The sequence below is a fragment of the Struthio camelus genome, chromosome 10 (genome assembly GCF_040807025.1).
Source record: "Struthio camelus isolate bStrCam1 chromosome 10, bStrCam1.hap1, whole genome shotgun sequence".
NCBI lineage: Eukaryota > Metazoa > Chordata > Aves > Struthioniformes > Struthionidae > Struthio > Struthio camelus.
Window position 1 is genome coordinate 2,449,526 of NC_090951.1, and position 21,948 is coordinate 2,471,473.

At 69.0% G+C, this 21,948-nt stretch overlaps 5 protein-coding genes across 30 annotated transcripts in view; 3 read left to right on the forward strand and 2 right to left on the reverse strand.

The window, feature by feature from the left end:
* The first annotated feature begins 2,344 nt into the window (after positions 1 to 2,344).
* Positions 2,345 to 5,245, forward strand: SNAI3 (snail family transcriptional repressor 3). The gene is made up of 3 exons (XM_068956029.1): positions 2,345 to 2,547; positions 3,171 to 3,710; positions 4,762 to 5,245. Exons 1-3 carry the CDS (start codon positions 2,469 to 2,471, stop codon positions 4,941 to 4,943), a joined length of 801 nt encoding a protein of 266 aa, XP_068812130.1. The 5' UTR covers positions 2,345 to 2,468; the 3' UTR covers positions 4,944 to 5,245.
* A 1,983-nt stretch (positions 5,246 to 7,228) lies between these two features.
* Positions 7,229 to 11,445, forward strand: MVD (mevalonate diphosphate decarboxylase). Its single transcript, XM_068956351.1, has 10 exons — positions 7,229 to 7,752; positions 8,315 to 8,385; positions 8,804 to 8,918; positions 9,104 to 9,253; positions 9,353 to 9,552; positions 9,794 to 9,868; positions 10,218 to 10,436; positions 10,518 to 10,633; positions 10,788 to 10,896; positions 11,110 to 11,445. The coding sequence occupies exons 1-10, from the start codon at positions 7,683 to 7,685 to the stop codon at positions 11,188 to 11,190; spliced, it is 1,206 nt and encodes a 401-aa protein (XP_068812452.1). The 5' UTR covers positions 7,229 to 7,682; the 3' UTR covers positions 11,191 to 11,445.
* Positions 11,446 to 11,567: 122 nt separating this feature from the next.
* CYBA (cytochrome b-245 alpha chain) lies at positions 11,568 to 14,827 on the forward strand. Of its 2 annotated transcripts, none has more exons than XM_068956353.1 (6): positions 11,568 to 11,747; positions 12,841 to 12,910; positions 13,358 to 13,432; positions 13,757 to 13,840; positions 13,954 to 14,035; positions 14,397 to 14,827. In XM_068956353.1, the coding sequence occupies exons 1-6, from the start codon at positions 11,690 to 11,692 to the stop codon at positions 14,577 to 14,579; spliced, it is 552 nt and encodes a 183-aa protein (XP_068812454.1). In that variant the 5' UTR covers positions 11,568 to 11,689; the 3' UTR covers positions 14,580 to 14,827. The 2 variants fall into 2 exon arrangements, with proteins under 2 accessions (XP_068812454.1, XP_068812455.1); XM_068956354.1 differs by lacking the exon at positions 11,568 to 11,747 and adding an exon at positions 12,019 to 12,681.
* Positions 14,828 to 14,978: 151 nt separating this feature from the next.
* Positions 14,979 to 18,930, reverse strand: IL17C (interleukin 17C). Its single transcript, XM_068956352.1, has 3 exons — positions 18,876 to 18,930; positions 17,015 to 17,340; positions 14,979 to 16,868 (listed from the first exon to the last, which is right to left on the reverse strand). Exons 1-3 carry the CDS (start codon positions 18,876 to 18,878, stop codon positions 16,619 to 16,621), a joined length of 579 nt encoding a protein of 192 aa, XP_068812453.1. The 5' UTR covers positions 18,879 to 18,930; the 3' UTR covers positions 14,979 to 16,618.
* Positions 18,931 to 20,536: 1,606 nt separating this feature from the next.
* ZC3H18 (zinc finger CCCH-type containing 18) overlaps positions 20,537 to 21,948 on the reverse strand; it is a 51,287-nt gene continuing 49,875 nt past the window's right edge. For all 25 annotated transcript variants that reach the window (XM_068955648.1, XM_068955664.1, XM_068955659.1 and 22 more), the window contains one exon: positions 20,537 to 21,464. In XM_068955648.1, the coding sequence (XP_068811749.1) occupies positions 21,266 to 21,464 (199 nt within the window). In that variant the 3' untranslated portion in view covers positions 20,537 to 21,265. The remainder of the gene's footprint in view (positions 21,465 to 21,948) is intronic.

The window sequence follows — 21,948 nt, forward strand, 5'->3', positions numbered from 1 at the left end:
CCTGGGCCGTGGCCGCAGGTGTCCAACCTGTCGCCGCTCGGAGGGGAGCGCTTGGCTCCAGCCCGGCAGGGCGCAGGAGGGAGGTGCATGGCCCACCACATCGGTTATCTCGGTTGCTCCCTTCTCAAACAGAAGACTCATCTTTACAGCTTCATCCCCTGACTCATTAACTGCTCACGATAATGGCGGGGGTGTCCGCGAGGGGTTTGGCAATGCGGTTTCATCACCGGGGCCCTCCTCCCTCCCAGGTTTTCGGTGCCCTCCCTGCCATTGACTCCCCGACAATGCTTGCCCTTATCTCCCAGAGGCTTATCTCTGGCTCGCCCCTGTCTCGGTGGCACTGGGTCCCTTCTCTCGTGGTGGAGTTGCCAAAGCTGGAGTGTGCTGCTGTGTTGGGAGGGATCCCCCTGCCTCCTGGGAGCCCGCCTGGCAAGTGTCCCATGGTTGGCCCCCAAACCCCAGCGGGGCTCAAGCGTCTGCACTTTGCCCCCAGCAGCGTGTGCTGTTGCCCGCAGTTGTGCCCTCCTCTCTGGCACCCCAGTCCTGGGCATGCAGGGGAGGACCCCTGTAGCCATGGGTCCTTGGCGCCATGGGTCCTTGGCACCACGTGCCATCCCCAAAGCCTCTCTGGGAAAGCACATGGAGTGTTTCTCCTCTAGGCGACCCCAGGAGATGTCCTAGCTCTGCAAGGCTGTTGGGGTTCCCCAGGGACACAGCCCAGCCGGACCAGGCTGGCTCTGCACGGCCCCTTCATCCACAGGACGAGCAAACACCCTGGACGTGGCCGGACATAGGTCCCAGCTGGGTGATGGAGCTGGGGTGGGCTGAGCAGGACCGGCCTTGTGCCGGCTACGGAGCTGCGAGCAGCCGCTGGTGACCCCCCAGAGGGAGGCTGGATTTCACCCCCAATAGCTATGGTCAGGCCAGACTTCTTGCTGCCGATCCCGAGGGTGGGAGAGACCTCTCTGGCGATTCCCAAGGACCATCCAGATGACCGTGGCCGGAGCCCGACGCCAGTGCCAATCTCTGCTGGAGGTGAGCTTGGGGTACGAGCCGGGCCGCGTACAGGTGGTGGATGTGTAGCTGGGGTCAAACCAGCCCTGCACAGAGCAGGCAGCGTCTCGGAGATGCTGCTCAGGGTGAAAAACAGCCCTTCGGCACCCTGCATCGCTCCTTGTGGCTCTGTGCCTTACAGGGCCCTCGCAAGGCTGCTGGGTTTGCATTCCCGTTTCTCGGAAAAATCCTTGTTGAAACAGGTCTCCTTCCTGCCCGCTGCCCAGGGTGGGGACAGAGACGGCAGCCTGGTTTGGCCTCACCTGTGCATCCATATGCCGTCGTGTCCAGCGCTGCCTGGGAGCCGCCAGGTCCTCGGGGCTCCCCGGGGGTCCCAGACCCTGCTCTGCCCGAGGACGTGTTTTGCGGGCGCTGGAGTCCCGCGCGACTGCCTTTGTGCCAGTGCCCGGGGCCTGGGGCTGAGCCCGGCTGCGCGGCATCGGTCCTGCTCGCATCTCCCACCGCTGAGCGGGGGCAACCAGCAGGGTTTTAGCCTAGATGGGGGGCCCTGGTTGGATCCCCCGGGGGCTGGAAACCCCCAGCTCTCCGTCCTGACACGCTGCAGGGCGCAGGGCGCGTCGGAGGGGGTCCGGAGCCGGGCGCTCGGGGTGGCACAGCCGCAGGGACCCGCTCTCGCCCTGGGCCGGGCGCGCGGCCCTGTCCTCCCCGAGGGTCCCCCGTGGCTCCCCGCGGGGGGCCGACGCAGCTCAGCCGCCAGGGCTCGCGGGAGCTGGGCGCCCTCGCGCGCTTCGCGGGGGGCCGGGGGGTCCCGCGAGGCGGCACCACGCAGCAGGCGCCGGCCGGAGCGCGGCTCCTGCCCGAGCACACGTTGCCCCCCGCTATCGCCCGGGGAGGGGGGGGGGGGCTGTAAAAGGCTCGGGGACACAATGGCCAGGGCTGATAACATTGAGGAGCGACCTTATCTGCTCGGGGGCCCTCGCCCAACCGCCCGGCCGAGGCTCTCGCCTGGGCTGGGAGGACGCGGCGGCGGGGACCCAGGGCGGCACGGCCGGGCACCCCCGCCGGCGCCTGGCCCTCGCGGCTGCACACCAGCCGGCGGTGCCACGGGCCAGCGGGAGCCCGCCGGGGGCCACGGCGGCCGAGCTGGGGGACGGCATGGCCGGGGGTCACGGCTGTCCCCGCCGCCGGCCCTTGCACCTGCAGCGGGGCGTGCCGGCGGCCAAGGCCAGCCCTCGGGCCGCGGTTGGCCCGGGGGCTGCCCCGAGGGCTGCCCATGCTAATGAGCCCGGGGCCTTAGGGCACCTGCTGGGTGTCCCAGCGGCGCGGGGACACGGCGCTCGCCTGCCTGGCCCTGCCTGGCCTGGCCCTGCCTCGTCCGGCCGTGCCGCCGGCCCCTGCCCGGGCGCCGTGCCCTGCCCGCCCCTGCCTTCTCCATCCGTCCTGCCGCTCCGGCCATGCCCCGCTCCTTCCTGGTGAAGAAGCCCTCCAGCACTCGCATCCCCAACTACGGCCAGCTGGACACGCGCGCTCACGGTAAGGCACTGCCCGCCCCGCTCCGGCCGCCCCCGTCCCCCGGCTGCCCCTGGCCACTGGGCGCACCGGCCGTCACCGGGGGCGCCTTCGGGGCGATGCCCCGCGCCAACGTGCCTGGGGTCCCCCCGCATGCCCCCGCGCTGTCGGCTCCCCCCGGGCGACCCGGCCAGCCCCGTCTCGCTCCGCTCCTGACGGGCACCTAAACCCGCACCCACCTCCCCGCGGGGGCGCGGGCAGACGGACCCCCATGGCGCGGGGCGAACCCAGGTGCTGGCGAGGGGGGCAGGTTCCCCGAGGGGCTCGGGGGGCGCGGGACCCTCCCCTCGAACATCCCCGGTGCTCCTTGCTGGCGGGCGTCCCGCGGCGCCGGGGGGGTGCCGGGTTGGCGGGCACGGCCGGCCGCAGGCGTGAGCGGGGCCCCAGCAGGCACCGAAGCTTTGTGGCTGCCACGCTCCCGCTTTCGGGGCTGCTTTCGCTGTGTTTTGCAGCGGGCAGGGGGAGATGGAGCGGAGGGGCGACCCAGCATACACCCGGGGTGGGGGGGCTGGCCAACGGGGCATCGGCGTGCGGCCGGGCCGCGGCGGCGAGGGCTGACGCCCTCCGTCCCTCCTCTGCTCCCGCAGACGTCGACGGCGCGTGTGACTCGTGCGGGGGGCTGCTGGTCCCCGTCCTCCGGCCGCCCGCCGGCCCCCCCGCCGCCGCCGCCTGCGATGCCGCCCGCCCCCGGGACCGCGGCTCCCTCTTCGCCCGCTTCTCCCTGCCGCTGCCCGCCGAGGCCAAGGGCTCCGCCGGCGCCGGCTCGGCGGGCGCCCGGGGCTCGGGGACGCCCCTGAAGGACAACCAGATCCTGAACCTGCCGCGGCGGAGGCCGGTGGCGCCGGAGGGGCTGCGGGGCGGCTGCGGCGGGGCGGCCGAGGCCCTGGGGCGCCTGGCTTGCCCCAAGCCCTGCCGCCCCTTCCCGGGGCCGGGGCGCCGGCGGCAGCCGCCCCGCGACCTGCAGAGCCGCCGGTGTTTCAGCTGCAAGTACTGCGAGAAGGCGTACGGCAGCCTGGGCGCCCTGAAGATGCACATCCGCACGCACACGCTGCCCTGCGTCTGCAAGATCTGCGGCAAAGCCTTCTCCCGGCCCTGGCTGCTCCAGGGGCACATCCGCACCCACACAGGTAGGGATGCGCCCGCCGCGGCCGAGGGCTCGGGGGCGGCGGGGCCCGCCGGCGGCTCTGCGCGATGCAAAAGCGCCATCCTGGGGGTTCGGCATCGCTCCTTCGTCGGGAGGGACCTGCCTGGGGTGGGTGCAGGTGGGGGTCCTGTGCCGGGTCTGGCCAGGGTGCAGGCTGGGCCCAAGGGCAGCGCTGCCCTGCTGTGCTGGAGACCCTGGAGGGCTTCCCACTTCCCTGTCTTCCACGCCAGGCCACAGCATGCCCCTGTGCCTCAGTTTCCCCTCTGTAATTAGGCCGTGGAGGCCAAGCAGAGCCTGCGAAGTGCCTCAGATGCATAAAGCCCTGCCGGCGCAGGTGTCCTAGCTCCAGAGCAAGGCTGGGATGCCCGGAGGCAGGCGCACCCCGAGAGCGGAGGGGAGTGCCCGGGCTGGGAGCAGGCGCGACGCGGGCTGGGGCTGTGCACATGTGATGCAGGTCGGGGCTGTGCACGTGCAGTGCGGGTTAGTGCTGTGCACACGCGGTGCAGGTCCGGGCTGTGCATGCACAGTGCAGGTTGGGGCTGTGCACACGTGATGCGGGTCAGGGCTGTGCACATGTGATGGAGGTCGGGGCTGTGCACATGTGATGGAGGTCGGGGCTGTGCACACGCGGTGCAGGTCGGGGCTGTGCACATGTGATGGAGGTCGGGGCTGTGCACACGCGGTGCAGGTCGGGGCTGTGCACATGTGATGGAGGTCGGGGCTGTGCACACGCAATGCGAGTCGGGGCCGAGCACACATGATGCAGGTCAGGGCTGTGCACATGCAACGCGGATCAGGGCTGTGCATACATGATACGGGTCGAGGCTGCTCACACGCGATGCAGGCTGGGGCTGTGCACACACCATGTGGGTCAGGGCTGCGCGCACACGACGCAGGTCACCGCGGAGGGGACGCGCCACGGTCCGGGCCGTGGCCAGAGGTCACCAGCCTCAGCCGGCCAAGCAGAGGGGTTTTGGGGGGGGGGGGGCAGAGCCGCCCTATGAGCCCGATCTCCGGGTTGGGGTGTCCCGCAGGAGAGAAGCCCTACGCCTGCCCCCACTGCAGCCGGGCCTTCGCCGACCGCTCCAACCTGCGCGCCCACCTCCAGACCCACTCCGACGTCAAGAAGTACCAGTGCCGCGCCTGCTCCAAGACCTTCTCCCGCATGTCGCTGCTGGCCCGGCACGAGGACGGCGGGTGCTGTGCCGCGTCCTGAGCCGCCGCCGCACGCCTGCCCGCACCGTGCCCCGAGGAGGGACGCGGGAGCAGCCGGACGGGGGCCCCGCGGGTCCGAGCCGGCCGCCGAAGCCCCGCGGCTGCCTCCCCGCCGCTGGCCGGCCGCGGCACCGTCTTGGCTGCGGAGCTTCGTGCCGGGCCGGGCTGGAGGACGCAGCGCCCGAGCCCCTTGCCGCCCGCGCTGCCGGCTGCGAGGTCTCCGGGGCCGCCGCCGGCGCCGCCTCGGCTTCCTAGACGTTGAATTGCAGAAGTAATTAAAAGCGGAGCCGAACGCTGTGGACCTGAGCCCAGAGACGGTCCCTTATTGCCCGGCGCTGGGAGCATCCCCGGGGCTGAGATCCTCGTGCCCTGCCAGCCCCGGCGGGCTGAGCCGGCGCTCGACGGCTCGGCCCGGCTCGGCTGGGCATCTCGGGGGGCCCGGGGGCATTGCCGGCTCTGGAGAGACGGTCCGGCTTGGCCAAGGGCGGCGGGGACGCCGGGGGACCGTGCCCCGCGCCGGCAGCAGCGCCAGCGCCCCACCGGCGCACCCTCCGGTTGCCTTTCGGTGGCAAGCGGGGTGCCAACCCCGGTGCTGCCGCCGGTCCTAAAAATAGCAGCAGGGGATATTGGGTTTTTGCTGAGCGCGGGATGTAACCCGAGCGGCCCGCGGGCCGGTGAGCGGCTCGGCCCCGGCCCCCGCTCGCTCGCTTGCCCCCGCCGCCGCCACCGCCTGCCCCGGCTTTCCTCGCTGGGCGGCCGGGGACGGCCACCGAGCGGGACGAGCTCCCGCGGCCGGGAGCCCCGCGGCGGCGCGCACGCCGCATCCCGGCTAAGCTGCTCCCCCCCCACCACGTCACCTCCACCGGCCCGGCCGAAAGCGCCCGGGAGCGCGGCGCTAATAGCGATGTTTGGGGCAGCGCCGGTGGTTGGTTTGGGGGGGGGGGGCTTCTCGGCCGGCTTATAAATAGCGGCAGATGCCGAAAGGAAGCTGTATTGTAAACTCGGCTCTATTTGCGGCTCTGCCCGGCTAAATGCGGCTTCGCACCTGTCCCGGGCGGCCGGGGGGAAAGAATCCGCAGCGCCAAAATAGCCCGCGTGTTTTCCCCTCGCCTCCCGCCCATGGAAAAAGCCTATAAATATCCCGGGGTGGTGGTGGGTTGGGGTGGGGGGGGGACGCGGAGGGGCCGGGCACGGTGCCCCGCGCCCCCGGCAAGCGCCGCTGCCCGGCGCGGCTCCGGCGGAGGTTCCCGCGCCGCGGTGCCCCCGGGGCTATTTTGGGCGGCGCGGGGGGCTCTGTGGGTCGCCGGGGGCCAGGCGTGCGCGTCCCCCCCCTCCCCAGCACGACGAGCTGCGGAATATTTTCCGCTGCGAGTGACCGGTGCATAAAAATACGCCGGGGCGCGTGCCCTGGGCGGCCGGCGGCCGCGGCCCCGCGCGGGGTGTCCCCGGGCTGGGGGAAGCCCTGGAGCGTGGGCACGGGGCACTGGGGACAATGGGAGCACTGGGGGCACTGGGAACACTGGGGGCACTGGGGAAAGTCGGGGCACTGGGGGCACTGGGAACACTGGGGGCACTGGGGAAAGTGGGGGCACTGCGGGCAATGGGGGCACTGAGGGCAATAGGGGCAATGGGGAAAGTGGGGGCACTGGGAACACTGGGAGCACTGGGGAAAGTGGGGGCACTGGGAACACTGGGGGCACTGGGGACAATGGGGACAATGGGGGCAAGGGGAAAAGTGGGGGCACTGGGAACACTGGGAGCACTGGGGAAAGTGGGGGCACTAGGGGCACTGGGGGCACTGAGGGCACTGAGGGCAATGGGGGCAAGGGGAAAAGTGGGGGCACTGGGAACACTGGGGGCACTGGGGAAAGTGAGGGCACTAGGGGCAATGGAGGCACTGGGGGCAATGGGGGCACTGGGGGCAAGGGGAGAGGTGGGGGCACTGGGAGCACTGGGGGAACTGGGGGCAATGGGGGCACTGGGGGAAGTGGGGGCACTGGGAACACTGGGCGCAGTGGGTACTGGGAGCATTGGGAACAGTGGGAGCACTGGGGGCAGTAGGTAGTGGGAGCAATGGAGGCATTGGGGGATACTGGGGGCAGTGGATACTGGGAGCACTGGGGGCACCGGGTATTGGGATCACAGGGGGTACTGAGCCCTGGGAGGGCTGGGGGAACTGGAGGCCATAGGGGAACCCTGGGCACTGGGAGCACTGGGAGCACTGGGATTGGCTCACGCCCCCCCACCCCCCACGGTGTCACGGCGGGCAGGGGCGGCGCATGCGCAGTGCCGCGCTCCGGGCACGGACATGGCGCCGCGCGCGCCCCGCGGCCTCGCTCCCCCTCCGCCTTGCGCGCGGCCCAAAGCCCTCCGGCGGGGGAAACCGGGGCGGCCCTGACGTTCCGGGCGGGGGACTGCGGGGCGTGGCCAGCGCCCGTGGTCCGATCGAGGCTATTGGGCGCCCGGGGCCGGCCGCGGTGGCGCCAGCCAATGGGGTGACGGCAGCTCGCTACAGTGTTGCGCGGCGCCGGCACGTGGGTGGTCCGAGGCCGGGAGCGGGGCTGGCCCGGCCCGATCCTGCCCCGTCGGTGCGGGGGTGCTGGGGCTGCTCGGGGGCCGGGTCTTGCTTGGGGGCCAAGCCGAGCGCTTGCCCGGGGCTTTGCACCCAGCCTGGGTTGGTGCTGCCGGGGCTCGGGTCGTGTCCCCGAGCTGAGTGCGTGGCCGGGGACGGGTCGCCACCATGTCCGAGGACAAGGCTCTCACCATGGTCACCTGCACGGCCCCTGTCAACATAGCTGTCATCAAGTACTGTGAGTACCCGAGCGTCCCGCCCCCCGGCGCGGACCCCTCCTTGCCCCGGGGGCCGGGGCAGAGCTGCCTGCAGGGCCCCGAGCACGGCGGGGCTCAGCACCGGGGCGAGCACGGGGGCTGCCCCTCGCTGTGGGGCGATGCAGAAACCGCAGCGGGTTGTGTCATCCCAGAAGGGCCCCCGGGACCCGTCGGTCCCCTGGGCTGTCCCCAGGGCTGTGACTCTCCAGGGTTTCCCCCTCCCCTAAATCCCTGGGGAACCCCCCCCCCCCGAGCTGGGACCCCTGAGGAGGTGGGCACGTCCATGGGGCGGCTGCCTGGATGGGCTCGAGGACGGCAGGAGCAAAGCCCTTGCCGGTGGGCTCCCATCGCTCCCCTGCAGCGGGCTCCAGCGAGCCCCAAAGGCGCCGGCTTGCGCCAGCCTTCACCGAGGAGGGCGAGAGGCCGTGCCGTGCCGTGCCGTGCCAGCCCCGTGGCAGCCGGTTCGGCCCGGAGCGGGAGGGCACGAGCAGCACGGGCTGGCACCAGGCCCCCACGCGCACCCCACCCGCGCGTCTCTTGCAGGGGGCAAGCGGGACAGCGACCTGATCCTGCCCATCAACTCCTCGCTGAGCGTGACGCTGCACCAGGACCAGGTTGGCACGGCGAGGTGGGGGGCCTGGCTCAGAGCAGGGGTCCTTCTTGGCGGGCAGAAGCCGGGTGCAGGAGCTCACACGGCACCAGGGACGTGGCGCTCGCAGGGAACGGGGGCTCGTTTGCTGCCGGGGCCGGGGGCGGCTGGCTGGGCGGTCGGACTCGCCGCGCCGTGGCCCAGCCTGACAGCCTTTGGCGCTGCCCGGAGCTGCGGGAAGGTGTGGGATTTTGGCGTTCAGCCCCCGTTTTGCCTGCCTCTCCTGGCCTTTCTGCCTTCCCCGCCTCATCCTTGGGTGCGCGACGCCGCCCTGCGGCCGGGCGACTCTGGGTTTGCAGGACGGGCCGCTGGCGCCCTTGGGGGGCTGCGGGCTGCCCCAGCCCCTCCCTGCGCCTGCTCAGCGTCCTTTGCCCCCCGGCCAGCTGAAGACCACCACCACCGCTGCCATCAGCCGGGACTTCAAGGAGGACCGGCTGTGGCTGAACGGGGAGGAGGCTGACGTGGGGCACCCCCGGCTGCAGTCCTGCCTGCGGGAAGGTGAGTGCCCTCCCGTGCCTCGGTTTCCCCAGGGAAAGGGGGCAGACCCTGCCCCGTGAGCAGGCTGGGAGGGGAGAGCGACGGTGCCCAGGCGCGGCACCGTACAAACCTGCCTCGCCGTCCCCGTCCCTCCCCGTTCCCGAGGCCTAAACCCCCCCCCCACGACGACTTCTGTGCCATCTCAGTGCGGCGCCTGGCCCGGAAGCGCCGTGGCGGTGACACCGCCGAGGACACGGCCCCGCTCAGCCTGGCCTACAAGATCCACATCGCCACGGCGAACGACTTCCCCACGGCAGCCGGCCTGGCGTCGTCGGCAGCCGGCTACGCCTGCCTGGGTGAGCGCGCGCCGGCGCCGGGGTGCGGGTCGGGTCGGGCCGGGCCGGGCCGGCAGGCGGCCCCGGGGCGCTGGGGCTGACGCGCGGCCGTGCCCGCAGTGTACGCCCTGGCTCAGCTGTACGGCGTGGAGGGCGAGCTCTCGGAGGTGGCACGCCAGGGCTCGGGCAGCGCCTGCCGCAGCATGTTCGGGGGCTTCGTGCAGTGGCACAAGGGCGAGCGGCCGGACGGGAAGGACAGCGTGGCGCAGCAAGTGGCACCCGAGACGCACTGGCCGGAGCTCAGGATCCTCGTGCTGGTGGTGAGGGGCTGGGGAGGCGGGCTGTCCCCGTGCCCACCTTCGCGGGGCTCGTCGTGGTTTGGAGAGAGGGTGCTGAGAACACCCCAGCCCCGGCCCCCGGGGTGCCTGCTCCCCCTGCAGACCCTGCGCGAGGCTGGGGGCAGCCGCCAGCGCGGTGCCGGGGTCTGGGATCCCCGTGGTGGGGATTGGGGCTGGGGGCTCAGGGTGCCGCGTGTCCCACCGCCTGCCCCCCATGCGCCAGGTCAGCGCGGAGAAGAAGCAGGTGGGCAGCACCGCGGGGATGCAGACCAGCGTGGACACCAGCCCCTTGCTCAAGGTAGGGGGCCGGGATGCCAGGGCCCGTCCTGCCCCCCGGGGCAGCTCCCTGCATCCCGGTCCTGTGGTGGGTTGGGGTCACGTCTCCCTTGGGTGGTATTTTTAATTCTTGCTGGGGGGCTGGCGTGGATGGAGGGCACTGCCCTGGGCAGAGGGGGGGCCGTGGGGCTCAGCGTGGCGCCTCGGCCTCGGCAGTGCCCTTGGATCCAACCCTGGGAGGGAGCAGGGTGCAACCCGCTGCCGTGGCCCTAGTGCAGCCGAGGGGGCGATGGGCTGAGAACAGCCCCGAAACCGGGGACGGGGGGCGGCGGCTGGCGCCACGGCTGACCCCGGCCCGCGTGTCGCCGCAGCACCGCGCGGAGGCCCTGGTGCCGGAGCGCATCGCCCGCATGGCACAGCACATCCGCGAGCGGGACTTCGAGGCCTTCGGCCAGCTCACCATGCGGGACAGCAACCAGTTCCACGCCACCTGCCTCGACACCTTCCCCCCCATCTTCTACCTCGACGACGTCTCGCGCCGCCTCATCGCCCTGGCCCACCGCTACAACGCCCACCACGGCCGCACCAAGGTAGGAGGTGGCCGGCACGGGCCGGCGCCAGGGCTCCCCCCCGCCCCGTGGCGCTGGTGCCCACCCTCCCGCCCCTTGCAGGTGGCCTACACTTTTGACGCCGGCCCCAACGCTGTGATCTTCACGCTGGCCGACACCGTGGCGGAGTTCGTGGAGGTGGTGAAACGCAGCTTCCCTCCGGCGCCCAACGGGGACCAGTAAGTGCTGTCGGGGCTCCCGGTGAGGCTGGGGGAGAGCTGGGGTCCCAGGGGCTGGGGGCTGCGAGCCCTGCCCGCCGTGGGTCACCCCGGGGCCCCCGTGCTGGGGGACGGGTGCTGCGGCGTGGGGCTGAGCGCTCGGCCGTGCCGGCAGGTTCCTGCAAGGGCTGCCGGTGGGCTCGGCCTCGCCGGCGGAGGAGCTGCTCACGGCCGTGGTCCAGGAGCCGGTGCCGGGGGCCCTTCGGTACATCCTGCACACCAAGGTACGCGGGGGGCCGGGTAGGCCAGGGGGCCCCGTCCCCATCCCCAGGGGTGGTCCCGCAGTGCCGGCCCAGGCTGGGCTGCCGAACGGGGTGGCCTTTTTGGGGACAGGATTCCCAGGTGCCGTCCCCGGGGCTGGCTGTCCCACGGCCTGGAGCGGGGATCCCCGGCGGGAACAGCCCCGGCTCCCCACTAACACCTCTCCTTGCCCCCAGCCCGGCCCCGGACCCCAGCTCCTGGACGACCCCAGCCAGCACCTCCTGGGGGCCGACGGGCTGCCCCGAGGCAGCGCCTGAGCCCCCCGCCGTGGGGCCGCGTTCGTGGTGACGCCGCGCCGGATGGCCGCGCCGGACGGCAGTTTGGGGGGGTCCGGCCGTGCCCATAGCCCCTCCAGGGAGACGGGGCAAGGACGGAGCTTGGCCGCGCGCTGCCCCTTGGGCTTGGTGCCCTGTGACCTGCTGCAAAGCCCCCTCCCCCGGGGCAGGATGTGCCCCCCCCCCCCCCGGGCCTGGTTTTTACTCTTTTGTGAACAAATAGAGGTTTTTCCCATCTGCAGCCGTGTTTCGGGGTGTACTGGTGCGGTCGCGGGAGAGCCGAGGGGGCCGTGGGGCTGCCCCGTCCCCCCCCCCCCGGCGCGTTCCTCCACTGCCCCGTGGGGGGGCGGGGCCGGGGGCGGGGCGTCGCGGAGGGGGCGGGGCGGGGCAGCCGCTCGGCTACATTGTAGCGCGCCGCTTCCGCCGCGGCCGAGCCGAGCCGAGCGGGGCCAGGCCGGGCCGAACCGGGCCGAACCGGGCCATGGGGCAGATCGAGTGGGCCATGTGGGCTAACGAGCAGGCGCTGGCGGCCGGGCTCAGTGAGTGTGCGGGGCGGGGGGGGGCCGGGGCCAGGCCCGGGTTGCCCGGCGTGGGGAGGGGGCTCCGGGGCTCCCTGCCGGCCCCGGCCCTCGCCGGGGGCGTGAGCGCTTGGGCCCTTGCTCCGCTGGAGCCTCCAGCGGCTGCTGACGGCTTGAGGAAGCCCCCAGCCCTCCCGCCCGTGGGGTCGCCGGGCTGGAGCCTCTCTCTTTCCCCTCCAGCCCGTTGCGCTCAGTTGTCGTAACTGAACCCCGTGGAGAAGTCAGTCGCCCTGGGTGGGCCTTGGGGGTGGAAGGCGCTGAGGAAGCGCAGGGGCCGCCAAGCCGCGTCCCTCCGAGCCGCCTTCGCCCTCTGCTTGGGGGACGAGTCACCGCCTGGGAGCCCGACGGGCAGGAGGGCGGCGGGATGGGGCGGCCTTGGCACGGGGAGCGTCGCCGCCTTCGCTCCGTGCTCCCTGGCCCAGGCGGGCGGCTTCCTCCTTGCCGCGGGGGCCGAGCTGCCGGCGTCACCCAGCCCAGGAAACGGGCACCCTGCTCCGTCTGGGTCTCGGGGTGCATCTGTCGTCCGCCAGCCCTCGTCCTTCGGCTGCGTCGGGCAGCCGGGCGAGCGGGGTAGGGCACGGCCTCGTGGCCGAGGGGAAGCTGTCAGTATGCGAAAGCGGGGACGTGCGGGGCCTGCCTGCCTCCGCGCTGGCCCCGCGGCGCCAGTGCTGCTCCCTTGGCGCCGGCCGTGGCGTGACCAAGGGGTGCTGGGTCCCATGAGGCTGGCGGGGTTTTCCAGGGCGGTGCAAGCAGGAGGTGTGATGCTGCCCAGGACGGCCTGGGAAAGTCCCATCCAGCCTGGGGATTAGCAGGACTAGAGCCTCCTCTTCCTCCTCTTTCCGGGCGTCCTGTCTGTACAAGGCAGCTGGGAGTGGAGCAAAGCTCATGGGCGGAGGTGTGCAGTCGCCGGGGAAAAAAAAAAACCTCTCCCCAGAGTCCTGCAATTCCCCTCGCTCAAACCAGAGGGGGTCCGGCATGGCAGAGGTCCCCGGGGCAGGGCCCTGCTGGGCCACAGGACGTAGCCTGCCTGGCTGACCCTGCTGTGTCCCCGCAGTTATGTTGACCGGAGGGATCGTGGCCGTGGCAGGGCAGTTCAAGGGCTGGTATTTCGCGGCGTACGCCATGTATCCTTCCGGAGGTGATGCTGAGGACCGGCCGGGCTGTTTGCAGGGGAGCCAGACAGGGATGAGTTGCTGGAGCATAGCAAGTAGCCTTTACTTTCACTTTCTTTTCCCAAGTTCCTCTTCTTTACAAGTTTCTTTTCCAAAATCACCATTTTCTTGTCCCAAATGGCTCTTTTCCTGCAGGTCCTGAAAGTGCATCATGACCTTCACGTTTCTGCAAAACTTCCCTGGGAGGCTGGGGGTGCTGGCCCCATTACCTGGGGATGATGAGGGTGGGGGTGGGGGGTGCTGGTCCACTCTCTGCTGCCCCTGCATGGCTTTGTCCCTGTGTCACGCACCCTGCTCCAGCCCTCCCCCCCCACCCCGCTTTTTCCAGTGATGGTGATGCCCCTAATCGTGGCCTGCAGACCCTGAGCATCCCTTTCCTTGACGCTGCCCCCACCTCAGCGCAGCAGGCGTCTTCGTCTGCCTACTCGAATACCCCAGGAGCAAGCGGAAAAAGGGCTCCACCATGGAGAGATGGTAGGTGCTGCCCCCCTGGCACTGGGAATTTGGGGTCCTGGTAAAAGGCCCCCACAGCATCAGAGGGTGCACGGTCAGGAGAGGGGCATGGAGATGGCTGGGAACAGCTTCTTCCAGGCTTTCTGACCTGGGCAATTTGCTGACATGAGCAGGGCCAGATCCTGCAGGCAGGTTTCCTGGGGTGCTGGTATCAATGGGGGGTGCAGGAGGGCAGCTATGAGGGAGCATGGGGATGGGTCAATGCGAGAGGGAGGTCCTGGGAGGGGGTCTCTCAGCGCTGAGTGCCGGCCTGACCCCTCTGTGTCACTCTATCTTCCCGTACAGTGGCCAGAAGTACATGACGGCTGTGGTGAAGGTGTTCGGGCCCCTCACAAGGAATTACTACATCCGGGCCATCCTACACGCCGCGTAAGTGGGCCGAGGGGTCTGTGTGGGCCCCGGGCTGCGGGTGCAGCCCCCGCCTCCCCGACCGGCCAGCCGGCCGTGCGGTGCCCCGCTGAGCGCCGTCTCTCCCCATGCAGGCTGGCCGTCCCCGCCGGCTTCCTCCTCTCCACCATCCTGGGCACCGTCTGCCTGGGCATTGCGAGCGGCATCTACTTGCTGGTGAGTGCTGGGCTGGTGGTGGCTGGCCAGCATCCTCTGTCCGTCTGTCCATCCATCCCGGCCAGCATCCTCTGTCCGTCCTGGCCTGTCCCCCACTTGCTTTTCCTGGCTGAGTCTTGGGGTGGGGAGGGGATGCACAGCGTGGCGGTTGGGGCAGAAGCCCCCCCCCCGGCAGGATGCCTGGGTCCCGCTGAGCTCTGTGCCACCCACTTGGCTGTCCGGGCTTTGCGCTGAGGAGTCATTTTTGGTGGGGGGGGGGGAGGGCAGTTCTATGCTGAGAGCTGTTCTGGGGGGCTGGCCGTGGGCGAGGGGCTGGGTGGGGGCACGTGCTCCCCTCCTCACAGCCTCGGTGGCTTTGCAGGCGGCGGTGCGTGGTGAGGAGTGGAGGCCCATCGAGCAGAAGCCCCGGGAGCGGCCGCACGTGGGTGACACCATCAAGCAGCCACCCACCAACCCGCCGCCCCGGCCCCCCGCCGACGCACGCAAGAAGCCGCCGGCGGAAGCAGGAGGCCAGGTGAACCCCATCGCCGTCGAGGCCGAGTGAGGCCAGGCCGTCCCGCCGCGCTGGCTGCGCTGCTCGTGCACCGCTTCCCCCCTGCGCCCCTGGGGGACGCCAGGCTGCCCGGCCCCTGCGGGACCCCCCCCAATCTCTGGGGGTGCCCAGCTCCCCTGGGGGGCACGCAGCCCTGTAGGGGCTGCGGGGAGCACGCAGCTCTGCTCGCTGCGCTGCCTCTCCCCTTTTTTTATCGCCTCCTTTTGTGGTTGCTGTTGCAATAAAACGAATGAACTTCCCCCCCCTGCTCCCCGCCGCTGCGCCTAGCTCAGCTCTGCTGGGGGTTGTAGGGCACGAGGGTGCCAGTGCTCAGTGCGACTGCTGGTAGGGGAGGGGACTCCACAGGGTTATATCTCTGGGCACAGGGGTTCCCTTAACAGAAAGCACTGGGCTCAAATTGTGGGTCCCGGGGCAGAACCCTGCAAAATAATCTCCCTGCGTCATCCCAGCGTTGCAATTACGTAGTAGGGACAGACCCTTACCGGGCTGCAGCGGAACGGGGGCGCGAGGCTGGGGGGGGCAACTGTTGATAGCGGGCTCGGGGCGAATTTTCATGACAAATGGCATGGTTATGGGCATGTCCTCTATAGTGGCCATTCCCTCAGCTCGGGCAGTGACTGCTGCACCACGGCCCCCTCCCCGCCCTGACCCCGTAACCTGGTGCTGGCCCAAAGGCTCCCGGCCCGGCTGCTGCAGCGCCGTGTCCCTCGCGCTGCTGTCACCGAACGCTGGCAGGCAGCGCCGCTGGGGCGTAAGGCGAATTGCGCTACAGCCTAATTGTGGCTTTCAAACATGATGCCAACTGCCCCGGCTTGGCACCACGTTACCGAAGTTTGAGGGGCCCGTGCTGTGCTACCCGGCCAGCGCTTGCCCCGAGCTCTGCGTGCCCTCCCCTCCGCCCAGCGCGTCCTTGAAACCGAGTGGGGGACGCAGCACCCAGCGGGTGCCCTCCACCATGCCCCCCCCCCCAGCCCTGCCATGGGCTCCCTGCAGCACGGGGGCACCGATGGCCCCCGCCACCCCACCGGGGACAAGTGCCAGACCTGTGCCACCATCCTGGCAGGGAAAGGGGCCATTTCTCCACGTGCCACACTCCCGTGCACAGAAGGGGTCTGGGTGCCTGTGTGTGACCCGAGGGGACAAGGCACAGCCTCGTCCTTAGCCCTGCTTGGTGGTGACAACCTCATTTCTAGCCAAATCCCTGATCCTGCTAGGTGGCAGTGGCTGCTCCGGGGAGCCCCTTTGCAGCATCCCAGGCCGGGCCGGTGGTGGGGCGCCCATGGGTGCTGCCGGGGGAGCGGTGCAGGACCGATCCCGGCAGGTGGCGCTGGGCCCATGGGACGTGGGTGCCTGGTGTTTTGGGGGAGCTGTGGGAAAACTGTGGGTGGCAGGGTGCTGTGGGCGCCCCGGGGCTGGCAGCAGGGCTGGGCCCCACTTGGGTGCTGGGGGGGGGCAGGTTTCCTCCCCCCCCAACCCAAAATGGGTCCCATCCCCTTCCCCTGCCCAAAACAGCCCCCAGGGACACAGCAGGCAACACACAGGTGGTGGTTGGGGGGGGATCAGGCTTTATTGGGAGGCTGTGCCATGCCTGCATGGAGCCAGAGCATCACCGCAGCCTTCGCGGGCACGGCCGGGGCACAATAAATAGCGTTACGGGGCAATAAATACACAGTGAGCACCCAGGGAGGGGGCCGGGCCGGGCCGGGCCACGGGCGCCTGACGGGACGCCGGACCTGGCACTGGAGCCGCAGCGCTTGCAGGGGAGCAGCAATAAATAATGTGCTTTAAAAAAAAAAAGACTCCCAGCAGGCGTTACGCAGCCCCCTCGACCCTGGGGCCGGGCTCATAAATAACATAAATAAAAAGGTGATTTTTTTTTTTGGGGGGGGGGGTGCGGGGGATCCCACCCCCACCCCTCCAGCTCCACAGGGCCACGGCGGTGCCAGACAGGTGCTTTAAAACAAGCACGAGGGGCTGCGGTGACACGGTCACGCTAGGGCCGGGCTCCCCGGGAGCGCGCCGGCGGGGGCTCAGCGCCCGGTGCGGGGCAGCACGCAGGTGCAGCCCACCGGCACCTTGATGTAGTCCACCTCGAAGGTGAAGAGGCCGGGGCTGGCGGGGCGCGGGCAGGGCTTGCGCCGCAGCACCATCATGGTCTGCTGGATGGCCACCGAGTTGAGCGCCGTCGTCTCCCGGCCTGTCTTCACGTCCACGCAGCCCCGGCACAGGCACTCGGCGAAGGCCAGCTTCTGCGGGTACCGGTGCGCGTCCTCGTCGATGCTGCGGGCAGGGATGCGGGCTCAGCATCCGCGATGCTGCTGGGTACCAACCCCTGTGGCGAACCCCAGGAGGGTGGACGCTGGGGGTGGGGGGCAGAGGGAAACCGAGGCACAGCTCCGAGCGCAGGGCGGCCCCCGCTCACTCACCGGTAGCGCCAGGGCGAGATGGAGCGCTCGTTGGGCTCGCTGCGGAGGCCGGCGCGGAGCTGCAGCGTGGGGCAAGCATGCTCGGGCTGCCGGCGGCGGCGGCGGCGCGGCTCCTGCTGCAGGCGCTCCAGCTGCGGCACCAGCTGCACGGGCGCGTAGTGGTCCCAGCGCAGGCGGCGGCCGACGAGGTGCGCGGGGGCCTCGTCGGGCTGCAGCTCGCCCGCGCTGTAGCAGTGCACGTGCTGGTGGTGCGGGGGGCTGCCCGGGCGCCGCAGGCCGTGGCACAGCCCCAGGGCGCCCAGCAGCGCCAGGGCAGCGAGCCAGCCCTGCCGACAGAGGGGAGGGCAGGTGAGCAGGCAGCGCCCGGCACCCTGCCCCTGTGCCCTCCACGGGGACGCGACCGCCCCCCCCCCCCCCCCCCCCAAACCCCAAAACGCAGGGGCCATGCCCACCTCAGCACGGAGCCTGTCGGGGGGAGCATGCAGCACCCCCCCCCCCCCCCCCCAGCCAGCCGGGGAGGCTTTAGGCATGCAGAGCACCAGCATATGTGTGCACACATGTGCAGAGCAGCAGTGCACACACACACACACACACACACACACACACACACACGCAGAGTATCAACATACATGCACGCACGCACGCACACACACACGCACGCGCGCGCACACACACACACACACACACACACACACACACACACACACACACACACACACACACACACACCAGGATATGTGTGCACACACATGCAGAGCACCAGCACACATACACGTGCACACACACACACACACACATGCAGAGCAGCAGTATACACATGCAGAGCATTAGCACACCCACCCACCCACACCCCCGAGAGCACCAGCATATGTGTGCACACATGCAGAGCATCAGTGCACACACACACACACACACACGCAGAGCATCAACATACATGCGCACACGCACACACACACACACACACACACACACACACACACACACACACACACACACACACACACACACACACCACACCCACCCACCCCCCCCCCCACCAGGATATGTGTGCACATACATGCAGAGCACCAGCACACATACACATGCGCACACATGCAGAGCAGCAGTGTACACATGCAGAGCATCAGTGCACACCCCCCCCGAGAGCACCAGCATATGTGTGTGCACACATGCAGAGCATCAGTGCACACACACACACGCAGAGCATCAACATACATGCACGCACACACACGCATGTGCGCACACCCCCCCCCCCACACACACCCCCCCCACCCACCCACACACACACACACAGCACCAGGATGTGTGTGCGCACACATGCAGAGCACCAGCACACATACATGTGTGCACAGGCATGCAGAGCACCAGCACACATGCACACACACACACACACACACACACACACATACACAGAGCACGTGCACACATGCATACACACACAGAGCACCAACACATACATGTGCACACTCACCCAGAGCACCAGAGCGCGCGCACACGCACACGCACACGCACACGCACACACGCAGTACCTGCACATGTACAGACACCCAGCGCACCAGCACATGCTTGTGCCTGCATCCCTGCACTTGCCCACCACAAATAGCAGTGCATGTGCTTAAAACACACATATACCCGCACAGACGCACCAGACCCATCACATACACCGAGCAACAGCACACGTGCATGCACATACACATGCACACGAACACATGCACATGCAGTTTCACACTGAGTGGGCCCGTCCCCGTTGACATCGGTGCTGGCACGCTCGCCGCACGTGCTAGCGCGCGCAGCCAGGCGCACCCCCCCCACATGCCCCCCGCGTGCCCCCCGCGCCCCGCAGCACCCGGCCGGCCGTTACCATGAGCGGGCGAGCGGGCGGGCGGGCGGGCGAGCGGCGGCGGCCTCGCGAGCTGCTGCCTGCGGCTGCCCCGGGGGTGCGGGCGGCCGAGTGGCAGCGCTCCTGCCGCCGCCTTTATATAGGGCTGGCGCAGGTGATGTGCACACACCTGGAAACTCCGGCGCCCGGCTCCCTTCCTCCTCCCCGCACGCGGCCCGCCGCACTTCCTTCTCCCGAGCCCGAGCCCTGCACCCGCAGCCCGGAAATCGCCGCCTGCCAGCCCCGCGACGGCCGATGGCCCCGGGCACTGCCGGGGCAGGGGGCACCGCGGGGCCCCGCCAGAGCCCCTCGGCCGGCCCTGGCCCGCCGCACTCGCCACCTTGGCTGGGGCAGAGCAGCTGCCCGGCGCGGCTCCCTCGGAGGGAAACTGAGGCAGGGAAGGGCTGCCCCCCCGGCTGCCGCGCCATCCCTCCCGGCCCCGTGATGCCCGCACTCGTGCCCGGGGCTGGCAGCAGCGGGCCAGGGGAGGACCCCCAGCGATGGGGACAGTCCCCGTGCCCCGAGCCGTGGCCCCGGCCCAGCCCTGGCCCCGTTGCGCAAGCCCAGTGGTGATATCACTGTCACGTTCCCGGGGCGGCCTCGCTCCGGGCTTGCAGCAAGGCCAAGAAGTCCCGAGTTGGGCAACCCCGGAAAGGGCCAAAGGATGCCGTCGCCCCCTGCGTGGCCCCCCAGCCAAGGGCAGCGCCAGGGCTGGACAGAGGGGGAGCAGGCACCCCGCCGCCCCCTGCTCCGCGGCAGCCGCGGCCGGGCGAGCGCTCCCAGCCCTCGCCGATGGCACGGCCAAGGGAAGAGGAAGACGCGAGGAAGATGCTCACGGCCAGGCTGAAGGCCCCGAGTGGAGAAGAGGGCGCAGCAGGACCTGGCAATGGGGACGCAGGGATGAAGAGCATTTTTCCCGCTCCACCGGCCCACGTCGCATCGCTGCTGCAATCGCCTTGCGGGGCAGCAGCATTGCGGGGCCACCAGGCGCGGGTGCTCGGCTCCGGCCAGCCGCACGGCAGGGCTCGGCCGCGGTCCTGCCGCACAGGGCACATCCGCTCCCCTCCAGCCACCCAGCCCTCTGCAGAGCCAGCGGAGAGCTGGCCGTGCGGCTCAGCGTCCCCCCGCGGCAAGCTCCCTGGCACCGCAGCGGCGCTCGCCGGGGCCGCTGCACGCCGCCGGCAGCTGCACGCGCAGCCCTGCACCGGGGCCCCGGCCGCTCGTCGCGTAAGCGAAGGGAGGAAGGATCGGGCCCCCGCTCCCCCGCCAGCCGCAGGCGCTGCGCAGGCAGTCGCTCACTTGGGCTGGCAGAAGGCAGGGGCTGCTGGCAAGAGCAAGGGGAGCAGGCAGCACCGCAGCGCCCGCGGGACCTGACCTGCAGCCGCCCAGCACTGACGTTCCCAGATGCCACGACGGGGTGGCGGGAGGACCAGGCCCCGGTGCCGAGGGAGGCCGTGCTCCGCCGCCAGCTGTGGCAGCGCTGCACGGGCCACGCAGCTGCGTGCACCGCTGGGGCTGCTGCGCTGTCAGCACAGCCGCAAAAGCCTGCAACACCGCCCTAAGACAGAGCAGAGGACAGGCGGCCCAAGATGAGGGGTGGGGAGCACGGGGGCCCTGGAGAGAACAGAGGAGAGGGGAAGAACTGGTTATCAAAATACTTTATTTCAGGGAGATCCCTCAAAAAAGAAAAAAAAAAAAAGAAAAAAAAGAAAAAGGAGCCTCCTTGTTAGACAGACATCCCAACAATACCTTCAGGGTTCCTTTTAAATCAACTAAAACAATCTGATGCTTAAAATAAAAGACAGGTCATTTTCCCAATCAGACTTTAGTCAAGAATATATATATATTTGTTTTGTTCCTGGGGTGGGAGGGCAGGGAGAGAAGGTAATGTTGCCAGTAGTTCACAGCAGTTTTCGGTTCTCTCATTACACAGTATATAGAACTGCATTGCTGAAGACACTCAACACACAGCAGGGCTAACTAGAAGAATACAACTCAAGGCTAGCAAAGAGGAGAGGGCAGAGAGAAAGAGAGAAAGTAGTGAGAGTATCCGACAGGGCTGGAGTCCTCTGTGCATAATTTACATGGAAAACACGGTGGTGGCCTCCGTCCTGGTGCCAGCGCGGGCTGCCGTGCACGGCTGGCAGAGCGAAGGGACTAGACCCGCTGGCCCTGTGGCGGGGGGAGCCAGAGCGAGTCGTTGCAGATGTGTGTTCTCAGCTGACAAACTTTAATTTTTTTTTTTTTTTTTTAAAAAGAATCGCAGCCAAAATAAGACAGAACTGCAAAATCCCAAAGTGGCCGCTTTTACACTATTTATAAAAACATGAACAGTCACTAATGGGGCAGAGCGGCGCTCCGCGCACAGCCCACTATACTTTCCCAGGAATTTTGGCCCGTTTGCGAGCAATGGCATCTTCCACTGCTTTGAGCTGCTTCAGGAGCTCCTCCCGTCGCGACAGCGTGCTAGACTTGCCCGCCTTGGCGCCCGTGGGGCCTGGCTCGGACGCTTTGCCTGGTACACTCGTGACTTTGCTGGAGCTCTTGGACTGGGGTGACAGCTGGCGTTTCCTGGCAAGGAGAGAAAGGCACAAGGTGGTGAGAAGGGTGTTTGCTGGCAGGATGTAGCCTGCTCCAAAACAGTACAAATACGATGGAAAGAAAACCAACCAGTGCCTACTCTGCAAGAAAGCATCGCTCTAAGCATCAGTGGAAGAAAACAGGTTTGAGAGGTGAGGCTCGTTTGGTAAACCAGCTGAAATGGTAAAGGATCAGCTGCCTCGGGGGAATCCTGAATTTAAACTCAGTACCACAGCCTCTACGACAGCAGCCCCCAAGGGCCGCGTCAGCTTGCTGCTATTAGGAGCAGCCCACACAGATGCGCGCGTGCAAGGGAGCTCACAGCATAAAAACGAACACCCCAAAGGCCAAGAGGGGAGAGGAAAGCGCAGTATCACAGTTAAACACAAGACAGCCTTGCAGGCTCATGGTCTCAGCTCTTAGCGGCCCCTGCCCTGCAGCTGGGTGCCTGCGACAGCTACTGCGTTATAGCATA